This window comes from Scyliorhinus canicula, chromosome 17 (genome assembly GCF_902713615.1).
Source record: "Scyliorhinus canicula chromosome 17, sScyCan1.1, whole genome shotgun sequence".
NCBI lineage: Eukaryota > Metazoa > Chordata > Chondrichthyes > Carcharhiniformes > Scyliorhinidae > Scyliorhinus > Scyliorhinus canicula.
In genome coordinates this window covers 126855546-126876169 of record NC_052162.1, presented here as the reverse complement: position 1 = coordinate 126876169, position 20624 = coordinate 126855546, and the positions used below count along the sequence as shown (strand labels likewise).

Here is a 20624-nt window from a genome sequence, read left to right as displayed (position 1 = left end):
ATTGGGACTGGAATATCATCGGCCTTTATATCTAGAAGGAGAAATGTTTGTCTGTTCTGTCTGCTTCAGAATGCTTTAAACATCAGTGTGACTGGAAAAGCACCGAGACACACACACCCGAGTGAGAGTGTTCCAGAGCACTGACTGTGGAAAGAGCTCGAACCAGTTACACAGCCTGAAAAACATCGCACCATTCACAGCGGGGAGACCGTACACGTGTTCTGTGTGTGGACGAGGCCTCAACTGGGCGGTGAACCTGGAGAGACACACGGACACCCGCACCATGAAGAAACCGTGGAAATGTGGAGACTGTGGGAAGGGATTCAGATCCTCATCACAACTGGAAGCTCATCGACGCAGTCACACTGGGGAGATGCCGTTCACCTGCACTGAGTGTGGAAAGGAATTCTCTCAGTTATCCAGCCTACAGAAACACCAGCGAACTCATATCAAGGAGAAGCCGTTCACCTGTTCTCAATGTGGGAAGGGATTCACTCGGTCATCTAACCTGCAGATACACCAGCGCGACCACACCGGCAAGAGGCCCTTTACCTGCTCTGAGTGTGGGAAGGGATTCCTCCAGTTGTATAACCTGCGGAGACACGAGCGAGTTCACACTGGGGAGAGGCCATTCACCTGCTCTGTGTGTGGGACAGGATTCGCTCAGTTGTCCAACCTGCAGACACACCAGCGAGTCCACACCGGCGAGAGGCCATTCACCTGCTCCCAATGTGGGAAGGGATTCAGTGAGTTATCTAACCTGCGGGTACACCTACGAGTCCACAGCGGGGAGAAGCCGTTCACCTGCTCGGACTGTGGGAAGAAATTCTCTAAGTCATCCAACCTGGTGACACACCAGCGAGTTCACACCAGGGAGAGGCCGTTCACCTGCTCTGTGTGTGGGAAGGGATTCAGCGATTCATCCTCACGGCTGACACACCAGCGAATTCACAGTAAGGAGAAGCCGTTCACCTGCTCCGAGTGTGGGAAGGGATTCACTCGGTCAACCTATCTGCTCAAACACCAGCAGGTTCACATCGGGAAGAGGCTGTGATAGAACAATCTACAAATAAGAGTCACAGATCCAGTTGATTGCAGGTGTCTAAAATACAACTTTATTTGCTAAGCATTCACCTTGATTCTCTTAAATAGAAAAGCTCAATCAAAACTTAGATCCAATAATACATCAAAACATAATAAAGAGAGTTAAACAAAAACACAAGAAAATATTAGAAAATAAATAGATAGTTTGGAATTTCTTCAAGCATAAGTTCAGAACAAAGCTTTAATCATGAAGCCTTATTCTTAATGAAATTCTGATCAATGGTCTAATCCCTCATTTACTCTCATTGGTTTCTAATTCTCAGCTGAAGCTTCCTGATTTATTCAAATATCTGTCTATCACTTAGAAAATGATTTGTTATCCAAGCATTGGTCATTACTTAACATTTACTAATTTCCATCAAATTAATTAAATGTCTACGTGCTCCCGCCCCTTGTACCAATCCTACAAATATAAGGTGCTTGCATTAACCTTGCTGTTGCTAAGGCTTTGCTACATTTTTATTACTAAATGTTGCTAAGGCTGTGATACATTTTCATTACAGATTGTGTTGAGGAACAATGGTTTATTATTTACAAGGGGCTTTTATGCAACTTTTCATGAAACAATGTTAGATTCCTGCTTAGCAGTTCTTATTTATTATCTGAAACAATGACGATCTTTCCACATTAGCCTGTGGATATTCCATTCACTGTCTGTGCTGAATTAAGAAATGTGCTGCATCAATTCTTAAAGGCCCCAATAAATCAGTAAAGCAATAAATCAGTGAATCAATAAATCAGTAAATATCTGGCTGTTCATCTGCTGTGTGTGTGGGAAGGGTTTTCCTTGTTATCCACCCTGCACAGCTACCAGCGAGTTCACGATTGATGACAGGGGTTGGACTCGGCTGTTATTGCTGCTGTTAATCACACCCAGGACTGAACCATGTTCATTCTGACACTTGGTGAAGTGGGAGGGTCAGAGGGTTTCTCTCTGCTGGACTCAGTGAGGGGGCTGAGGAGATTTACGGGACCAGGAATGAAGACTTCAGTTCGTTGGAGAGACTGGAGCAGCTGAAAGTGTTCTCTTCAGACCATAGAGTAATTTGTGCAGAGAAGGAGGCCATTCAGCCCATTGACTCCATGCTGGCTCTCTGTGGAGCAATCCGGTCAGTCCCATTCCCCTCAAGTGCCCATCCAAATTTCATTTTGAAATAGTTCAGGGTGTCTGCTTCCACCATCCTCACGGGCAGCGAGTTCCAGGTCATTACCACTCACTGTGCACCTCCTCCCACACTCGCATCTTTCTATTTTCATTCTTTCATGGGATGTGGTGTTTCTGGCCTGGGCCCAGCATTTGTTCTCCATCCCTAATTGCTGCTTTAGAAGGTGGTGGGTGAGGCACCTTCTTGCACTGTTGAAGTCCGTGAGGTGTAGGTAACAGCCCGGTAACACCCCGGTAACTCCCACAATGCTGTCAGGGAGGGACACAGAACTGGACTCAATATTATAGTTGTGGCCTAACCAGAGCTTTAGAAAGGTTCAGCAGAACGTTCCTCCTTTCGTTCTCAATCCCTCTAGTTCTGAAGCCCAAGATCCCATTTGCTCCAAACAGGAATATCAGAATTGTTTTTTCCTGAACATTAACAAACATTTGAGTGAAATTCTTAAAATGGCTGAAGAAGAGTTTGACCATTGACGTAAAAAGAAGCCATTTTGAATTTAAGAGAACCCAAAATGGTGGAGTCTGGGAAATGAACTGAAAAATGAAGCACCGCCTGCAACTGAGCCAGAAGAAGAGAGTTTAAATGTGGGATTGACCGGGACATTCCCTTTGGATTGAAACAATGGGGAAACTACACACAGAGAAGAAAATAAAGGTGAACTCTGAACAGACTGTTTACAAAACTGAATTTGAAAACTCACGTCTGAACAGCAATGAGGACTCTCCTCTCGCAGAAGGAACTTTGGACAATAATTATTGGAAGATGGAAAATTTCAGAACACACAGCAAGCAGTAATGTTTTCCATCTTTAGTGGACTGTGATTCCTGGATATGGAATTCAGCAGTGTGCTGTTAGCAAGAGAGACTGGTGAATGTGATGGGGACAGTGAGGAATGATTCTGTCCATTGTAGGTTATCAGATATTTAAACACTGGAAAACATCGGAGTAGGAGTTGGCCATTCGGCCCTTCGAGCCTGCTGCACCATTCAATAAGCTCATGGCTGTTGCTGAGATGTACAGCACGTTGTAATATTCTGAATGGGATATTACGAGGGTGATACATTTTCATTTCTTCCTGGGGAAAATGTTGAGAATATCTAGTTTCATCATTCATGTTTTGGAAATAATTTCCAAGTTTGGGAATTAGATTTTTTTTAAATGTAAGATAAATGGAAACCCTGAGTTCTGGATCAGATACAAACACACTCCGGGAATTCCCAATCACAAAGTGTGGCCGATGTTGACTGAAGAAGTCAAAGCTGGAAGGGTAAGATCTGTAAAAGGGCAGCTGGGCTCTTTTAGCTGGAGACCTGGAGACATCGGGTCTGACAATTACTGTCCTGTCTTTGTTACAGAGGTGAATTCTTCATGCAGACCTCAGGGTCGAAAGGTTTGGTTTTGAAGTGGAAAGTCGATTAATTTGAACATCTGTTGGACATCCCAACGAGTCTGTGTTGCCATGGGGATAAGTGATTCAGGGTGGAGCCTTAGTTGGAATTCTGGGCGTTTCTCACAGAAAGCAGGCAGTCTGCAGTTAGCTATGAAGCAGCCAGCTGTGGGAGCAGGAGCTGTGAACCAGCTGTGGGAGCAGGAGCTGGGACCCAGCTGCGGGAGCAGGAGCTGGGAACCAGCTGTGGGAGCAGGAGCTGTGAACCAGCTGTGGGAGCAGGAGCTGGGAACCAGCTGTGGGAGCAGGAGCTGGGAACCAGCTGTGGGAGCAGGAGCTGTGAACCAGCTGTGGGAGCAGGAGCTGGGAACCAGCTGTGGGAGCAGGAGCTGGGAACCAGCTGTGGGAGCAGGAGCTGGGAACCAGCTGTGGGAGCAGGAGCTGGGAACCAGCTGTGGGAGCAGGAGCTGTGTACCAGCTGCGGGAGCAGGAACCTAGAGGGCCATGAAGAACCAGGGGTGTTCCTAATGTTTAAATCCCTCAGGAGGAAGGGAGTGAAGCTCACGCTTGGACTGAGGAATTAACAATTTTCAGGTCTCAAAGGAAAGTTGGAGGGTTGTTCAGTCGAAAGCTGATGGAAGGACCCCCATAAAATCTTGGAGCTTGGGGAATAGCTGGGAGAGTTTTCACATACCTTCGGGATGGCCCGGGAACAGAAATGAATGAAGTTTAAAGCTATTGTTACGTATAAGGGGGTGAAGTTAAAGAGTCGAACTGAGGTTACAGCACAAGTATTTCTAACCTCTTGTGTTAAGTTTCTAGTCCGGATTTCCAATTTCCTTTTGTTTTAAATAAACAGTAGTTTGTTTTTGATTAAAAATGTGGAATCTTGTGACATAATTATTCCAGTTAATTACTGGGTGTTCAAATTCTCTTTAAACATTAATGGTCCCGAACAATTCACATAAATATTTCAAAACAAATTGAAGAAGAAACAAACATGGTTTTCCTTGGTTTGCACAAATCATTACATTATAAAAGTTCCCTGGATCCCCAATAGTTTCTTCCTTCAAGCATCTCTTTTTGTGAAACAATCAGATAACTCATGACTAAAAATTGAACTAATTGTTGTCCCTTCTGAAGCAGGAGGGCTGTCACCCGGCACACAGGGTCATTTGGGATTTTTCCCAGAGACCAATTGATCGGGATGATACCCTCCATCCATCTGAAGTGAATTGTGTGCATCAATCATCCCGGCCAGTGCGGTTGCCAACTTGCAGTTTGACTGATCAGCTCAGATTTCCTGCAGCATCTCATCGATGGCCGTGTGATTCCTTTCACAGAGTCTGTAGCTGAAAGGACTTTCAGCTGCAATGTTCATATTTTCACACACGTCTCGAAACTCCTCATCAGCAAATTCCCCTCCATCATCAGTCAGAAACTTAGCTGGTGCCCCAGGTCCAGCCACTGTCCATTTCTCCACAACTTGGTCTAGAATCACCCTTTTGACCTTGCCACATATTATTGGAGATAGACTAAATCAGATTACCATGTCTATAAAGTGTGGAGTGAAATATTTCTGTCTTTGTGTCCCACGCCTTTCGATCCACGGCAACTCCCTCCTCAAAGTTATGTGCTGAGGGAAGGTTTACAATGGGATGTGACGGCGTACCCTGATACTTTTTACACATTTTCCACTAATCTCTTCTGAGCCTCGTAAACTCTTCATCAACTATCCCCGCATCTTGCAGCAGAGTATTTAATCTTTGATAAAAAGGGTGAACAAATTGTCTGTGCAGCTTGAAAACAGTTTTCTTGCTTTCTCTCTGTATCCTAGCACCCAATGCCATTATTGCTTGTCAAACACTGATCAGAAACAGAGATTGTTAAGGGGTTACGGTAATGTCCTGATTGAGAAAACTGCACATCCACTGACTTTCCAAAAACAATTCCTTTCCCTTGCTCCATGTCCAGCTGTATTTGTGCCCTTTTATGGAAGGTTTGCTCAACAGTGAGAGTATCTCACTAGAGACGACATCAGTCCCAATAAATTGACTGACTCCAGCTATTTTGCATGAAATCACCACTCTTTTTGAGTGACTTCAATGTGTTGACATCACCAAAGCAAAACACGGAGAGCTTTAATACTTCTTAACCCAGTATCGATCCTCGCTCCAAGGAGAATCTGCGTAGCATTTTCACCAATCTGATCCCCATACTGTTGATGCAGCCACTGTCTATCACAGCACAGTTGAATGAGTCAGTGACTGGTGAGATGCAGCCACTGTCTAACACAGCACAGTTGAATGAGTCAGTGACTGGTGAGATGCAGCCACTGTCTAACACAGCACAGCTGAATGAGTCAGCGACTGGTGAGATGTAGCCACTGTCTAACACAGCACAGTTGAATGAGTCAGCGACTGGTGAGATTCAGCCACTGTCTAACGCAGCTCAGTTGAATGAGTCAGCGACTGGTGAGATGCAGCCACTGTCTAACACAGCACAGTTGAATGAGTCAGTGACTGGTGAGATGCAGCCACTGTCTAACACAGCTCAGTTGAATGAGTCAGCGACTGGTGAGATGCAGCCACTGTCTAACACAGCACAGTTGAATGAGTCAGTGACTGGTGAGGTGCTGCCACTGTCTAACACAGCACAGTTGAATGAGTCAGTGACAAACACACACTGGCCCAAAATGCTTCTTGTACTAGTCCAACTTCTTCAGCGTGATCACCATCTTCAGCCTTGGAATTCCCAGTGTCACTTCGAAGATCTTGGCCCGAATTGTCCGGTTGTCCGGATTCGCTTTGCCCGCTGGTAGCACGTTCGCAGCAGGGCTTTGCGGCGTCATGGGGTGGTTTGAATGGGAAATCCCGTTGACAAGCAGCGGGAAGATAGAAACCCACCGCCAGGGAACCACATGCGGCCGAGAATCATACGGCTGGAGGACTGGAGAATCTCGCTCCCTGATTTTCTGCTTTGAGAAGTTCATCGCGATGGCATTTTGAGTCGGATCGGAAACAGGTTCGTTGTTCCCCAGTGCGGTAACTTGAGCCAACAAATAAGCTAGTCGAATGTGTTGATTAAAAGAAACTTCTTTATATCAGTAAATGACGAAGTTTAACAATGACAGTAACTCAGCAGACAGTAATTACATGAAAACAGTAATAACCATGAAAACAGGAGCAGTAATAAAACAGGTCTTGTTTACAGGTCACCTCCTGCAGACTGAGAAATCCAGCCCAACGCCAGCACATGCTCAGAAACCTCATCAGACACCAGTAATTACATAGGAGAAAGACATGTAAGAACATTCTGTATTCAAAATGACTGTGTGTGTGAAACCCGGTCATTCCTGGGGTTCATTCACTCATTAGCGCTGTTCCAATCCTGTCTTTTTGTTGCAATGTCAGGATCTGCTAAAGATGCTTCCAACCTGATTCGAAAACTGCCAAAGGTTCCCAAACTGGCTTCCAGGGTTCCGCGGCAGGCCAGGCTGATCTATACAATTTGAGTTTGATGCTGTTTCCCGCTCTGATGTTGTCTTCTCCAGAATGCGGCCACTGATTGGGTGCACTGGAACCAGCACAAAGTTAATATTTCGAAATCAGGGTGAGCGTAAATAGTGGAGCGATGGCGAGAATGGGGCCTGCAAGAGGGAGCTGGATGTGCGAGAGGGAAGAAACTGGGCGGCTTGAAACAAGCTTCAGAATAGGAGCGGGGGTGGGGGGAGGGAGGTTGGGGGGGGGGAGGGAGGTCCAAGCTCAGATTGGACCTCAGAAATAGTTATACAAGTGAAATATGAGAGCAAGTGAGTAGATGTGAGAGATGATTTTTTAATTTGTTTTGCGATGGCTGGGAATCGAACCCGGGTCAATAGCTTGGAAGGCAGCGATGCTCACCACTATACCACCATCGCGCACCATATGTGAGAGATGAGAGTGTGTGAGAGAGATAATGAGTACATGGGATAAGCGTGTGTGAGAGAGGAACGTGTGACAGAGATGAGTGCACGTGTGGGTGATGAAAGTGAGTGTACGTGAGAGGTGTGTGTGGAAATGAAATGTAAATGGCTTATTGTCACGAGCAGGCTTCAATGAAGTTGCTGTGAAAAGCCCCTAGTCGCCACATTCCGGCGCCTGTTCGGGGAAGCCGGTACGGGAATCAAACCGTGCTGCTGGCCTGCCTGGGTCTGCTTTAAAAGCCAGCGATTTAGCCAAGTGAGCTAAACCAGCCCCTGGAGAGTGAGTGTAAGTGAGAAATGAGTGTGTGTGAGAGAGTGAGAGCTGATTATGTGTGTGTCCAATATGAGGATCCAGGACCCCAGCAGGACTCTCCATTTGAACCAAAGGAGGAAGCGTTAAAATGGCAAAAGGTACCTTTTTTAATAGGAATAAAATAAAATGTATACATCAAAGAGATAGAAAGAACTTCTAGAAATTACATTTTTCTATATTTGTACACACTGCGTGAAAACAATTTTTTTTGTGGTTTAACATTTCAACACAATAAGAATGTTTCTCAGGGGTTCTGTCGGTGCTCCTGCGAGGTCAAAGGGGTTTCGTGGATGGAAGTTTGGGAAGCCCTGCAATAGATCATCTTAATTGTCAATCTCAACAATGAACCCGAATAGAAGATTCAAAACTTAATCAGGGTCCGACTGGCGGGCGCCCAGCTCCCAGAATACTGTGTTTCTGATTTTCCCTTTGTTAGGAAGTGAGAAGGCCGAGGCCGGACCTTGTTTCCTCTTTGGTGGGGACAGAACCCGTGTCCACATCTCCACTTCATTCTTCCACTGGTCGTGTAGCTCAGACTCTGAGAACATCGGTGGGTAATCAGACCCTGACAATTTCCACTCGCTTCAGTTATTTCTCACAAAACCTACTGGGATTTTGAGATTCTGTCTGAAATGTTATTTTCCAACCGTCACCATTTCGACAAGCGTTCTGTGTTGCCATGTTATAATCCTGACGGCCTTATGATGAAGGAAGAAACTGCAGCTGATCTATACTTGGTATAGGTTTATTCACGGAGTGAAATACAGGGATATACCTCCTGTCCCCAATAAGTGAATCTTGATACTCTTATCGATTAAAACAAACAAACAATTTAGGAGGGTTGACAGCCCCTGGTGGGGCTCTGTAACTAAAACAAAATACGTATATACTTAACTTCAATTGATAGAGTTAACACTGTCAGTCGGAGCTTCTAAGGTCTCTAATTGGTGTGAACCTGCTGGTGTGTTAACAGGATGAATGATTGATGGAAACCTTTCCTGCACTCAGATCAGGTGATTGGCCTCTCCTTGATGTGAACACGGTGTGGCCACAGATTGCATGATTGAGTGAATTCTTTCCCACACATGGAGCAGATTAACAGATCCCTCCAAGGTGAACCTGCTGGTGTCACAGCAGGTTGATCAACTGAGTGAATCCCTTCCCACTCTCAAAGGAGATGAATGGTCTCTCCCTGCTGTGAACTCGCTGGTTTGTCCAGAGTTTGGAAGACTGATTGGATCTCTTCCCAAGCCCAAAGCAGGCGAATAGCCACTCCCCAGTGTGAAGTCGCTGGTGTACCTGCAGGTGGGATGAAAGAGCAAATGCAGTAGTGAATCCATTCCCACACATGGAGCAAATGAATGGCCTCTCACCAGTGTAAACTCGCTGGGGTTTCTGCAGATGGGACGATTGAGTGACTCACTTGCCACACTCAGAACTGGTGGATAGAATTTCCCAGTGTGAACGCGTTGATGCATCAGCAGGTAGAATGACTGAGTGAATCCCTTCCCACACTCGGAGCAGGTGAACGGCCTCTCCCTGGTGTGAACTATCTGGTGTGCAATTAGATGGGCTGACTGAGTGAAACCCTTCCCACACTCGGAGCAGGTGAATGGCCTCTCCCTGCTGTGAACTATCTGGTGTGTCACGAGGTGGGCTGATTGAGTGAATCCCTTCCCACACTCAGAGCAGGTGAACGGCCTCTCCCTGTTGTGAACTATCTGGTGTGCCATTAGGTGTGATGATTGAATGAATCCCTTCCCACACTCAGAACAGGTGAAGGGCTTCTCCCTGGTGTGAACTATCTGGTGTGCCCTGAGGTGGGACGACTGACTGAATCGCTTCCCACACTGAGTGCAGGTGAACGGCCTCTCTCTCGTATGAATTAGCTGGTGTGTCACTAGGTGCGATGATTGAGTAAATCCCTTCCCACACACAGAGCAGGTGAATGGTCTCTCCCGGCTGTGAACTACCTGATGTGCTGCAAGGTGAGATGAATGACTGAATCCCTTCCCACACTCAGAGCAGCTGAATGGCTTCTCCCCAGTGTGAACCTGCTGGTGTGTCATGAGGTGGGCTGACTGAGTGAATCCCTTCCCACACTCAGAGCAGGTGAAGGGCCTCTCCTTGCTGTGAACCTGCTGGTGTGCAACAAGGTGGGATGATAGAGAGAATCCCTTCCCACACTCAGAGCAGGTGAATGGCCTCTCCTTGCTGTGAACCTGCTGGTGTGTCACGAGGTGGGATGATTGTGTGAATCCCTTCCCACACTCAGGACAGGAGAATGGCCTTTCCCTGGTGTGAACTACCTGGTGTGCTAGGAGGTCGGATGACTGAGTGAATCCCTTCCCACACTCGGAGCAGGTGAACGGCCTCTCCCTGGTGTGAACTACCTGGTGAGCTAGGAGGTCAGATGACTGACTGAATCCTTTCCCACACACAGTGCAGGTGAATGGTTTCTCCCTGGTGTGAATTTCCTGGTGTGCTGCAAGATCGGATGACTGCATGAATCCCTTCCCACACTCAGGACAGGAGAATGGCCTTTCCCTGGTGTGACCTACCTGGTGAGCTAGGAGGTCGGATGACTGCATGAATCCCTTCCCACATTCAGGACAGGTGAACGGCCTCTCCCTTCTGTGTCCGACCTGGTGAGCTACGAGGTCGGAAGACTGCATGAATCCCTTCCCACACTCAGGACAGGTGAACGGCCTCTCCCCAGTGTGAACATGCTGGTGTGCCACTAGATGGGATGATTGACTGAATCCCTTTCCACACTCTGAGCAGGTGAACGGCCTCTCCCTGCCATGACCCACCTGGTGAGCTACGAGGTCAGTCGACTGCATGAATCCCCTCCCACACTCAGGACAGATGAACGGCCTCTCCCTTCTGTGAACCTGTTGGTGTGCCACTAGGTCAGATGTCTGAGTGAATCCCTTCCCACACTCAGGGCAGGTGAATGGCCTCTCCCCATTATGAACAATCTGGTGTGCCACAAGGTCAGATGACTGAGTGAATCCTTTCCCACACTGAGAGCAGGTGAACGGCCTCTCCCCAGTGTGAACTATCTGGTGTGCCACTAGATGGGATGACTGAGTGAATCCCCTCCCACACTCAGAGCAGGTGAATGGCCTCTCCCTAGTGTGAACCCGCTGGTGTGCCACCAGATGGGAAGAATGAGTGAATCCCTTCCCACATTCAGTGCACGTGAACGGTCTCTCCCTGCTGTGAACGACCTGATGTGCCCCAAGATGGGATGAATGACTGAAACCCTTTCCACACTCTGAGCAGGTGAATGGCTTCTCCCCAGTGTGACTTTGTCGATGGGTTTCCAGTGCAGATTGGTTCTGGAATCTTTTCCCACAGTCCCCACATTTGCACGGTTTCTCCACGGTGTTGGTATCCATATTTCTCCCCAGGATCGACGATCAGTTGAAGCTTCGTCCACAAATTTATGTTCTCTCCCCGTTGTGGATGATTTTTTTTTCAGCCAGGGTAACTACTTAAAGCTCTTTCCTCAGTCAGTGCTCTGGAACACTCCCAATCGATTGTCTGTCTGTCTTGATGCTGTTCCTTCACGTTGATGCTTAATATCATTTGAAGCAGACAGAATAGACCTTCTGAGGTTCTGACAATCTGACAGTCATTCAATTTTTGATGTGACGTTTGATTGAGATTTATATCTGTAAATCCTCTCCTTCTGATATCCTATAAAAGGAGTTTGCAAAAATTATCACTGTCAGTACAGGATAGAAATTCAGAACAGACCATTCTAGTTTCTCTGGAACATTCTTTCCTCTCTCATTCCCCAAAAGCTGTAAATCTCCATCCCACACACTCTCCCTCCATTCTCACTCTGCTGTATCTAATATTCACCCTCCCAATTCTCCTGAAGGTGCTGATTCAGGCTGATTGACAGATCCCTGCTCACTGCTTCCTGTCCTGGACACAGAGGCCTGAAAATCTTCATTAGGCTGCTAGACAGATAGCTGTCCATATTACTGGACTAAAAATGTGTAATGCACAGACTGGAGTCACTTCCTTTCCCTTCAGTTGCTGCAAGTGACCAATTGAAGGTCAGAATGAGAAACTAAATGGAAAGGGGGAGAAAAGAAAGTGTTTTACTCACAGATGTTAGAGACAAGAAGTTTTAATCTGTGTGAAGCTCAATCTTCATTCACACAACAGAGGAAGTTCGCTGTCGCCATTGCCACAAAGCCAGAGCTCTGATTCGCAGGAGGACCAACGCCCTTCCGGTCCTCCAGGCGTTCCCATTGGGTAGCCCCCGTCATATCGACAATGAGGCGACCCTGAGCCAGGCGTCGGGTGGGGTCAGACCTCCAGACGCGCTGAGCTCTTGTCCAATCGGCACGACTTTGTGACGTCACAAAGGTGCCCAGCCCGAAACAACCAATGGGAATCACCCTGCTCCGCGGTGACGTCACCGCGCAGTGCGCAGACCCGGCGCGCGGAGACGGGAGCCCCGCCCTTTGTCCCGTCCTCCCTTCCCCCCCCCCCCCCCCCAGACAAGGTTTGCAGACACTCCGCTCACAGCTCCGGCCAGAGCCAGAAGCCGCTCGGTGATCTCCCCCCCCAGCCCGGGACTGCGCATGTGCAAGGGTGAGCGCCAAATGTGCAAAGGTTAGCGCCAGATGCGCATGTGCGCGGGGAGCCCACGCCCGCTGACCTTCCGACTGTGGATTAACCAATGGGAGGAATTGGAAACCGGAAGGACTCCCCTTCTCCAGCCAATCACAGCGCGGGCTTTGTGAGGGTGAGCTTCACACAGACTGAAACCTCCTCCCGTCTGCAACATCTGTGAGTAAAACACTTTCTTTTCTCCCCCTTTCCATTTCTTTTTCCATTCTCACCTTCAATTGGTCACTTGCAGCAACTGAAGGGAAAGGAAGTGAATCCAGGGAGGGTGCAGACTCTGCAAAGCTTGGCCCAGGTATCTGTCTCTCTCTCTCTCTCTTAAAGACATTGACATCCTTTGTTCCCTCAGCTTGACATTTTTTTGTCTGGCTAAAAGGGATGGTCTCTTTCCTAATGTTCACAATTTAAGGGCTGGTTTCCCCAGGAGATGGTTGACATTTAAGGGGACAGTAAATTAATATCAGACAGAGACAATGTTGTTATATTGTACAGATTAGATATGTATTTATTGTTCTGTAATAAAGTACAATTAGTTTTTTTATTGTAGGTCTGTATATATTTAACTTTATTGGGCCATTACAGCATGGGAGGAGTCGATTTGGCAATTGGAGACTGCACCGAATCTCTGGATCAATTTCTCAGTATCCCTTCTATGTCCCTGTTCATCAGTAAGTTTATTTCCTTTAAGTACACATCCAATGTCACGTTGAAATCATTTGTCTCCTACCACCAATCTGATAGGCAGAGTTCCATGTTATGACTGCGCTCTTTCAAAATATTCTTCACATCCTCCTCCCAGTCTATTTCATAGACATAGTCTGTCACTGAATTTCAATACACTTATATTTATAGTTAAATGATTTTTTTTATTTGTTCATGGAACATGGGCATCGCTGGCTGTGCCAGCATTTATTGCCCATCCCTAATTGCTCTTGAGGGGGCAGTTACGAGTAGACCACATTGCTGTGGGTCTGGAGTCACATGTAGGCCAGACCAAGTTACAAGCAGCCTGGACAAATAATTTCAGTTCTTTATGTCCTTGAAATGAAGGATTAACATGTTGATCATCATGAATCGCTCCATCAGGAGAAATGGGAGGGTGTATGTTTGGAACAGCAGAGTCAGGATGGAGGGAGATGGAGAGTCATGGATGACCTTTGGGGAATGAGAATTAAGAATATTCCATAGAAACTAGAATTGTGTGTTCTGAATTTCTATCCTGTACTGACGGTGATTTTTGTAAACTCCTTTCCCAGAATATCAGAATGTGAGAATTTGTAAACGGAAAACAAACTGAACATCACGTCTTGATCTGACAGTCACTCGATTCCTTGGGACTTGAATATCATCGGCCTTTGAATCTAGAAGGAGAAGTGTTTGCCCGATCTGTCAGCACAAAAACATTTTAAACATCAGTGTGACTGGAAAAGCACCGAGACACACACACCCGAGTGAGAGTGTTCCAGAGCACTGACTGTGGAAAGAGCTTTCACCAGTTACACAGCCTGAAAAAACATCACACCATTCACAGTGGGCAAAAATACTTAATGTGTTTTGTGTGCGGGTGAAGTTTCAACATATCGTTGAACCTGGAAAGACACAAGGATACCTGCAGCATGGAGAAACTGTGGGGATATGGTGATTGTGGGAACGGTTTAAGATGCCTGTCTGAAGTGGGAGCTCGTCATCCTGATCAGACCGGGGAAATACCCGACAAGTGCGAGAAAGGGTTTAGTGATTCATGGCAGCTGCAGGCACACCAGCAAGTTCAGACTGGGGAGAGACCGTTCACCTGCTCTCAATGTGGGAAAGGATTCAGTGATTCATCCAACCTGCTGAGACATCAGCGAATTCACTCTGTGGAGAGGCCGTTCATCTGCTCTCAGTGTGGGAAGGGATTCATTCAGTCAGCCAACCTGCTGAGACACGAGCGAATTCACTCTGGGGAGAGGCCGTTCATCTGCTCTCAGTGTGGGAAGGGATTTGCTCAGTCATCTACCCTGTTGATGCATCAGCGAGTTCACACTGGTGAGAAGCCGTTCAAATGCTCTGTGTGTGGGAAGAATTTCATTCAGTCAGCCAACCTGCTGCTACACCAGCGAGTCCACACCGGGGAGAGACCATTCACCTGCTCTGTGTGTGGGAAGGGATTCACTCGATTAGCAGGCCTGCAGAGACACCAACCAATTCACACCGGGGAGAGGCCATTCAGCTGCTCCGTGTGTGGGAAACGATTCACTCGGTCAGCCAACTTGCTGACCCACCACATCACTCACACCAATGAGAGACCCTTTAAATGCTCTGACTGTGGGAGGGATTTCAAAAGCTCTCGGGAACTGATGGCTCATCTACACATTCACACTGAGGAGAGACCGTTCAGCTGCTCCCACTGTGCAAAGAGGTTTAAAACGTCTTCCAATCTGAAGACACACCAGCGAATTCATACCGGGGAGAGGCCATTCTCCTGCACTGTGTGTGGGAAGAGATTCAGTGATTCATCCACCCTGCGGACACATCAGCGAGTTCACACTGGGGAGAGACCGTTCACCTGCTCTCAGTGTGGGAAGGGATTCTCTAATTCATTCAACTTCCTGACACACCAGCGGATTCACACTGGGGAGAGACCGTTCACCTGCTCCGTGTGTGGGAAAGGATTCATTCATTCATCACACCTGCAGAGGCACCAGCGAGTTCACACTGGCGAGAGGCCGTTCACCTGCTCGGAGTGTGGGAAGGGATTCAATCAGTTGTCCAACCTGCAGACACACCAGCGATTACATGGGTGAGATTCTGCTGCTATTGTTGCTGTTAATGACATCCAGGATTGAACCATGTTCATTCTGATACCCTTCACTTCCTCAACTTGACACATTTATTTGTCTGGCTAAAAGGATGGTCTCTTTCCTAATGTTCACTATTAAAGGGCTGCTTTCCCCAGGAGATGGCTGACATTGAAGGGGACTGTAAATTAATATATATGTCCAGTGTTATATGGAACAGATTAGATATATGTATTAAATATATTATTTTAGATTTTATATTAAAGTAATATTTTATCATTTCTAGTTTTGTAATATAGTCCTGTAGCTACATTATATATTTTAGAGTCATTGTAGCACAGAAGGAGTCCATTCAGTAACTCAAGCCCATGTCGACTCTGTAAAGCAATCCAGCCAGTCTCATTCCGCTTTATCTCCCTGTTCCCATGAAAGTTTATTTCCTTCAAATCCTCTTTTATTTAGAAATTATTGATCATCTCCACTTCCACCACCCTCAAAAGCAGCGGCTTCCCGGTCATGAGCTACCAAGAAATATTCTTTCCTCTATTCAAGTTATCCATGAAGGCTGGGCCTCCCTAATTTTGCCCCTCCCCTGAGGTGTGGTGATGCTCAGGTTCAACCACCACCAGTTCGTTCTCCCTGTCAAAGGAGAAAGCAGCCTCTGGTCATCTGGGACTATGGTGACTTTACCTTTCCCTTTAGAACATAGAACAGTACAGCACAGAACAGGCCCTTCGGCCCTCAATGTTGTGCCGAGCCATGATCACCCTACTCAAACCCACGTATCCACCCTATACCCATAACCCAACAACCCCCCCCCCCTTAACCTTACTTTTATTAGGACACTACGGGCAATTTAGCATGGCCAATCCACCTAACCCGCACATCTTTGGACTGTGGGAGGAAACCGGAGCACCCGGAGGAAACCCACGCACACAGGGGGAGGACGTGCAGACTCCACACAGACAGTGACCCAGCCGGGAATCGAACCTGGGACCCTGGAGCTGTGAAGCATTTATGCTAACCACCATGCTACCCAAGTAATACTAATTCAATAAATGTTAAGACATCTATATGTGTTTAGACCAGCAGTCTGCATGAAGATTTTCAGATCTCTGTGTCCAGGACAGGAAGGGGCTGGTTTAGCACAGTGGGCTAAACAGCTGGCTTGAAATGCAAAACAAGGCCAGCAGCACGGGTTCAATTCCCGTACCGGCCTCCCCGAACAGGCGGCGGAATGTGGCGACCAGGGGTTTTTCACAGTAACTTCATTGAAGCCGACTTGTGACAATAAGCGATTATTATTAAGGAAGCAGTGAGCAGGGATCTGTCAATCAGCCTGAATCAGCACCTTCAGGAGAATTGGGAGGGTGAATATTAGATACAGGAGGGTGAGAATGGAGGGAGAGTGTGTGGGATGGAGAATTACACCTTTTGGGGAATGAGAGAGGAAAGAATGTTCCAGAGAAACTAGAATTGTCTGTTCTGAATTTCTATCCTGTACTGACAGTGATGTCTTTTGTAAATTTCTTTTTACACAGTATATCGAAAGGAGAGGCTTTACAGACCGAAATCTCAAAGCAAACTTGACGTCAAGATCTGGCAGTCTCTCGATTATTGAGAGCTGAATATCATCGACCTGGAAGGATTGTCTGTTCTTCTGCTGAAAGAGATGTTTAAACATCACTCGGTGTACAGACACTGAGACAGGTTCCTGCCAGGGAGAGGCATCACTAAAAACAATCCATTCTATATTCTTCAGCTCACACATAGATGGAAATTTCAGCTCACATTTCTCCATTTTGTATTTTTCTGATGTTTTCCTTCTACATCGGGCACCATCTTAGGTGGTTGTAGAAACACTGCCCCCTAGAGGTGACCCACAACACAAATGCAAATTTTATGTTTCTTGACTTACATTCTGGAAAAAATGTTGTGAGAAGGGCCAAAGAAAGTTCAAAATGACCTTTCCCACTGTGGACGAGTCCACTTTGACGTTTGAAAAAAATATTTAGAGTACCCATTTCATTTTTTTCAATTAAGGGGCAATTTAGCACGGCCAATCCACCGAGCCTGCACATTTTTTGGGTTGTGCGGGCGAAACCCACGCAAACACGGGGAGAATGCACTCTGCCCTTTTTATCTCCTAAGGGTTCTTCAAATCCCTGAGCCACTAACCTCACCTTGATCTTATATGTTCCATCCGGTTGGATCTTTTCTGTGCAGATCCATTGATGTGATGATGCAGGCTCACCCCTATCTGGGACCTCTGAACACACACCAAACTCTCTCCAACTGCCTAACTCTTTCTGTTTAGCCTCCCATACAGCTTTATCCCCTCATTTGTCGGCAGCTACAAAACCCTCTCAGTCACGGGGACCTCAGCATCGCCCCCAAACATATTGTTGGTGTAAAACCGACAATTCACTGCCTGAAATGTTCCAGTTATTGAAATTACATTGAATGGATGTCAAAGAAACAGACCAGAAACAGATCCCTGAGGTTCCGAGGAGGCCCCAGTGGTCAGTCAGACTGAACTAAACACGGGTGGTATAAAACAAACAATACTCACCCCGGTATCTGCTGTCCACGGGGACTTTCCTTTAATCAGAGCTGCCAATGGATTCCTGTTACTTTTTTACATTTTTTTTTACAATTTAGGGGCAATTTAGCGTGGCCAATCCACCAACCCTGCTCATCTTTGTGTTGTGAGGGTTGTAAGACAATGTGCAAACTCCACACTGACAGTGACTCGGGGCTGGGATTGAACTTGTGTCCTCGGCCTTGTGAGGCAGCCACAGTGCTGCCCCTCGGTGGATCCTGTTCCTGGCACCAGGTTGTTAGAACATAGAACAGTACAGCACAGAACAGGCCCTTTGGCCCTCGATGTTGTGCCGAGCCATGATCACCCTACTCAAACCCCTGTATCCACCCTATACCCGTAACCCAACAACCCCCCCCTTAACCTTACTTTTTTTAGGACACTACGGGCAATTTAGCATGGCCAATCCACCTAACCTGCACATCTTTGGACTGTGGGAGGAAACCGGAGCACCCAGAGGAAACCCACGCACACACGGGGAGGACGTGCAGACTCCGCACAGATAGTGCCCCAGCCGGGAATCGAACCTGGGACCCTGGAGCTGTGAAGCATTTATGCTAACCACCATGCTACCGTGCTGCCCGTTGTGGGACAAATGCCACTCGGAGTCCAGAGTTGGTTAAAGTTTGGGAATCTTTATTACAAACATGCAGGGAATGCTTCAGAGAACCGAAGCATCTCAAGGAGTAGTTACAATAACACACAGTTATACACAGTACAGTTACAGCTGTTTTGTCTGCAAGTTAGTGGGAAAGTACAGGACGTAAAGGAAACAACTCGAAAACAGCTCACTTATCGGCTATAGTGACTTCATCTCTCACAAAACACATCTGGGAAAACAATAGCCAGACCAGTAATCCAGAGACCCAGGGTAATGCAATAGGGATCCGGGTTCGGCAGATGGTGAGATTTGAAGTCACAAAAAAATCTGGAATTTAAGTCGATGACCATGAAAGCATTGTCGATAGTTGTAAAAATCCATCTGATTCACTGATGTCCGTTCGAGAAGGAAATCTGGGCAGCACCGTGGCGCAGTGGATTAGCCCAACTGCCTCACGGCGCTGAGGTCCCAGGTTCGAATCCTGGCTCTGGGTCACTGACCGTGTGGAGTTTGCACATTCTTCCCGTGTTTGCGTGAGTTTGGCCCCCACAACCCAAAGATGTGCACGGTAGGTGGATTGGCCACGCTAAATTGCCCCATAATTGGAAAAAATAATTGGGTAATCTAAATTTTAAATAAATTTTTTAAAAAGCGATGGAAATCTGCCATGCTTACCTGGTCTGGCCTACTTGTGACTTCAGATCCTCAGCAATGTGGTTGACTCTGAACTGCCCTCCGAGATGGCTGAGCAAGCCACTTCATCCCCCACATCGGACTCGATGGGCTGAATGGCCTATCTCGGCTCTAATGACTCTATAATTGATGAGGAGAACAATTTCAGCCACTGCAGTCTGTCCAACAAAATAAGTCCCTCTTCCCTGGTGCCAGTCTCGTAAATATCCGCTGCATCCTTTGATGAATGTAGGAAATTGTTGTATTTTATAATTTGTTGTCAAAATGTTGTTAAAAACCTTGTTGTTAAGATACATACAGACAGTATGTCTGCTAAAGATGTGATTAAGGAGTCATAAAGGTGAGGTAATCATTGATTCTAACCATTTAGTTGTTTGCATACAGATGGCTAATGGAATATTGTTTGTAGAAAGGATATTCCCTGGAGTGTAGATAATTTATGAGGGAGTGGTGTTTAGTCCTAGCTAAGCAGGTCATGGGACAGTTACGTGAGGTACAGATGTTGTAATTAATGGGAGGAGCTGGGTCTGCCTGTAATCTTTGCCGTGTTGCCATAGAGTTTGAATCTGACAAGACAGAAGGATTTTCAGGTTGGTCCTGAAAGGATCTCTCTCTAAAGGTCTGCAGAGAACAGCAAGTTACCCTGATTGCTAACTTTATTTACGAGTGGATTTTGAACTGTATTAGTAGCTCTATGGGAATATATATAGTGGCAGGTGTAGACGGTGAGTTAAAGTTTTTCCTTTTCTTTAAGAACTATTAGTTAATTGCAAAGCTGTTTCTTTGATGTAAATGTGCTTAATTCTGTGTTTGAATTAAAGTTTGTTTTAACAAAAAAGACTCTTGTTGGTCAGAGTCATGACTCCTGCGGTGAAGTATCCTTTCCTCACAATCCCAAAAATTGTTTGGGATTCTTGTCCGGTATCCTCACAAAAGTTGCGATTTGGGGTCCGGTCCGGTATTGAAACGACCCCCTCTAAGAACGTCACGACTTCCCCAAAGCCCATATATAAGGTTCCATTCCAGGGGGATAGAATTGAAAAGCAGGGAGGTTATGTTCAACTTGTTTAGAGCCAGGGTTAGGCTACACTGGGAGCACTGTCAACATTTGTCATCTCCATTTAGAAAAAGGAAATAGAGGCACTGGAGAAGGTGTAACAAAGATTCACAAGAATAATACCAGAACTGAGAGCATTTCACCCTCAGGAAAGGCTGGGGCTGCTTTTCTCCAGAAAAGAGAAGACTGAAGGGTGACCTGAGGGAAGTCTTTAGGATGAGGAAGGGATTCAATAATCCAATAGGGATTTCATGAGAAACTCTTTACCTAGCGAGTGGTGAGAATGTGGAACTCACTCCCCTTT

At 46.6% G+C, this 20624-nt stretch overlaps 3 protein-coding genes across 6 annotated transcripts in view; 2 read left to right on the top strand and 1 right to left on the bottom strand.

Moving 5' to 3' along the window:
- The window catches only part of LOC119951609 (oocyte zinc finger protein XlCOF7.1-like), a 34448-nt gene extending 30565 nt beyond the window's left edge, over window positions 1-3883 (top strand). Inside the window, exon 3 of the mRNA XM_038774790.1 lies at window positions 290-3883. Within this exon, the coding sequence (XP_038630718.1) occupies window positions 290-1054 (765 nt within the window). The 3' untranslated portion in view covers window positions 1055-3883. The remainder of the gene's footprint in view (window positions 1-289) is intronic.
- A 4140-nt stretch (window positions 3884-8023) lies between these two features.
- On the bottom strand, window positions 8024-12414 carry LOC119951193 (oocyte zinc finger protein XlCOF6-like). Its single transcript, XM_038774218.1, has 2 exons — window positions 12061-12414; window positions 8024-11639 (listed from the first exon to the last, which is right to left on the bottom strand). Exon 2 carries the CDS (start codon window positions 11336-11338, stop codon window positions 9077-9079), a length of 2262 nt encoding a protein of 753 aa, XP_038630146.1. The 5' UTR covers window positions 11339-11639; window positions 12061-12414; the 3' UTR covers window positions 8024-9076.
- A 47-nt stretch (window positions 12415-12461) lies between these two features.
- On the top strand, window positions 12462-18327 carry LOC119951211 (gastrula zinc finger protein XlCGF57.1-like). Of its 4 annotated transcripts, none has more exons than XM_038774244.1 (4): window positions 12462-12749; window positions 13170-13255; window positions 13844-15369; window positions 16909-18327. In XM_038774244.1, exons 3-4 carry the CDS (start codon window positions 14204-14206, stop codon window positions 16955-16957), a joined length of 1215 nt encoding a protein of 404 aa, XP_038630172.1. In that variant the 5' UTR covers window positions 12462-12749; window positions 13170-13255; window positions 13844-14203; the 3' UTR covers window positions 16958-18327. The 4 variants fall into 4 exon arrangements, with proteins under 4 accessions (XP_038630172.1, XP_038630171.1, XP_038630173.1 ...); XM_038774243.1 differs by having other exon boundaries at window positions 13135-13255; XM_038774245.1 differs by lacking the exon at window positions 13170-13255.
- Window positions 18328-20624: the final 2297 nt, after the last annotated feature.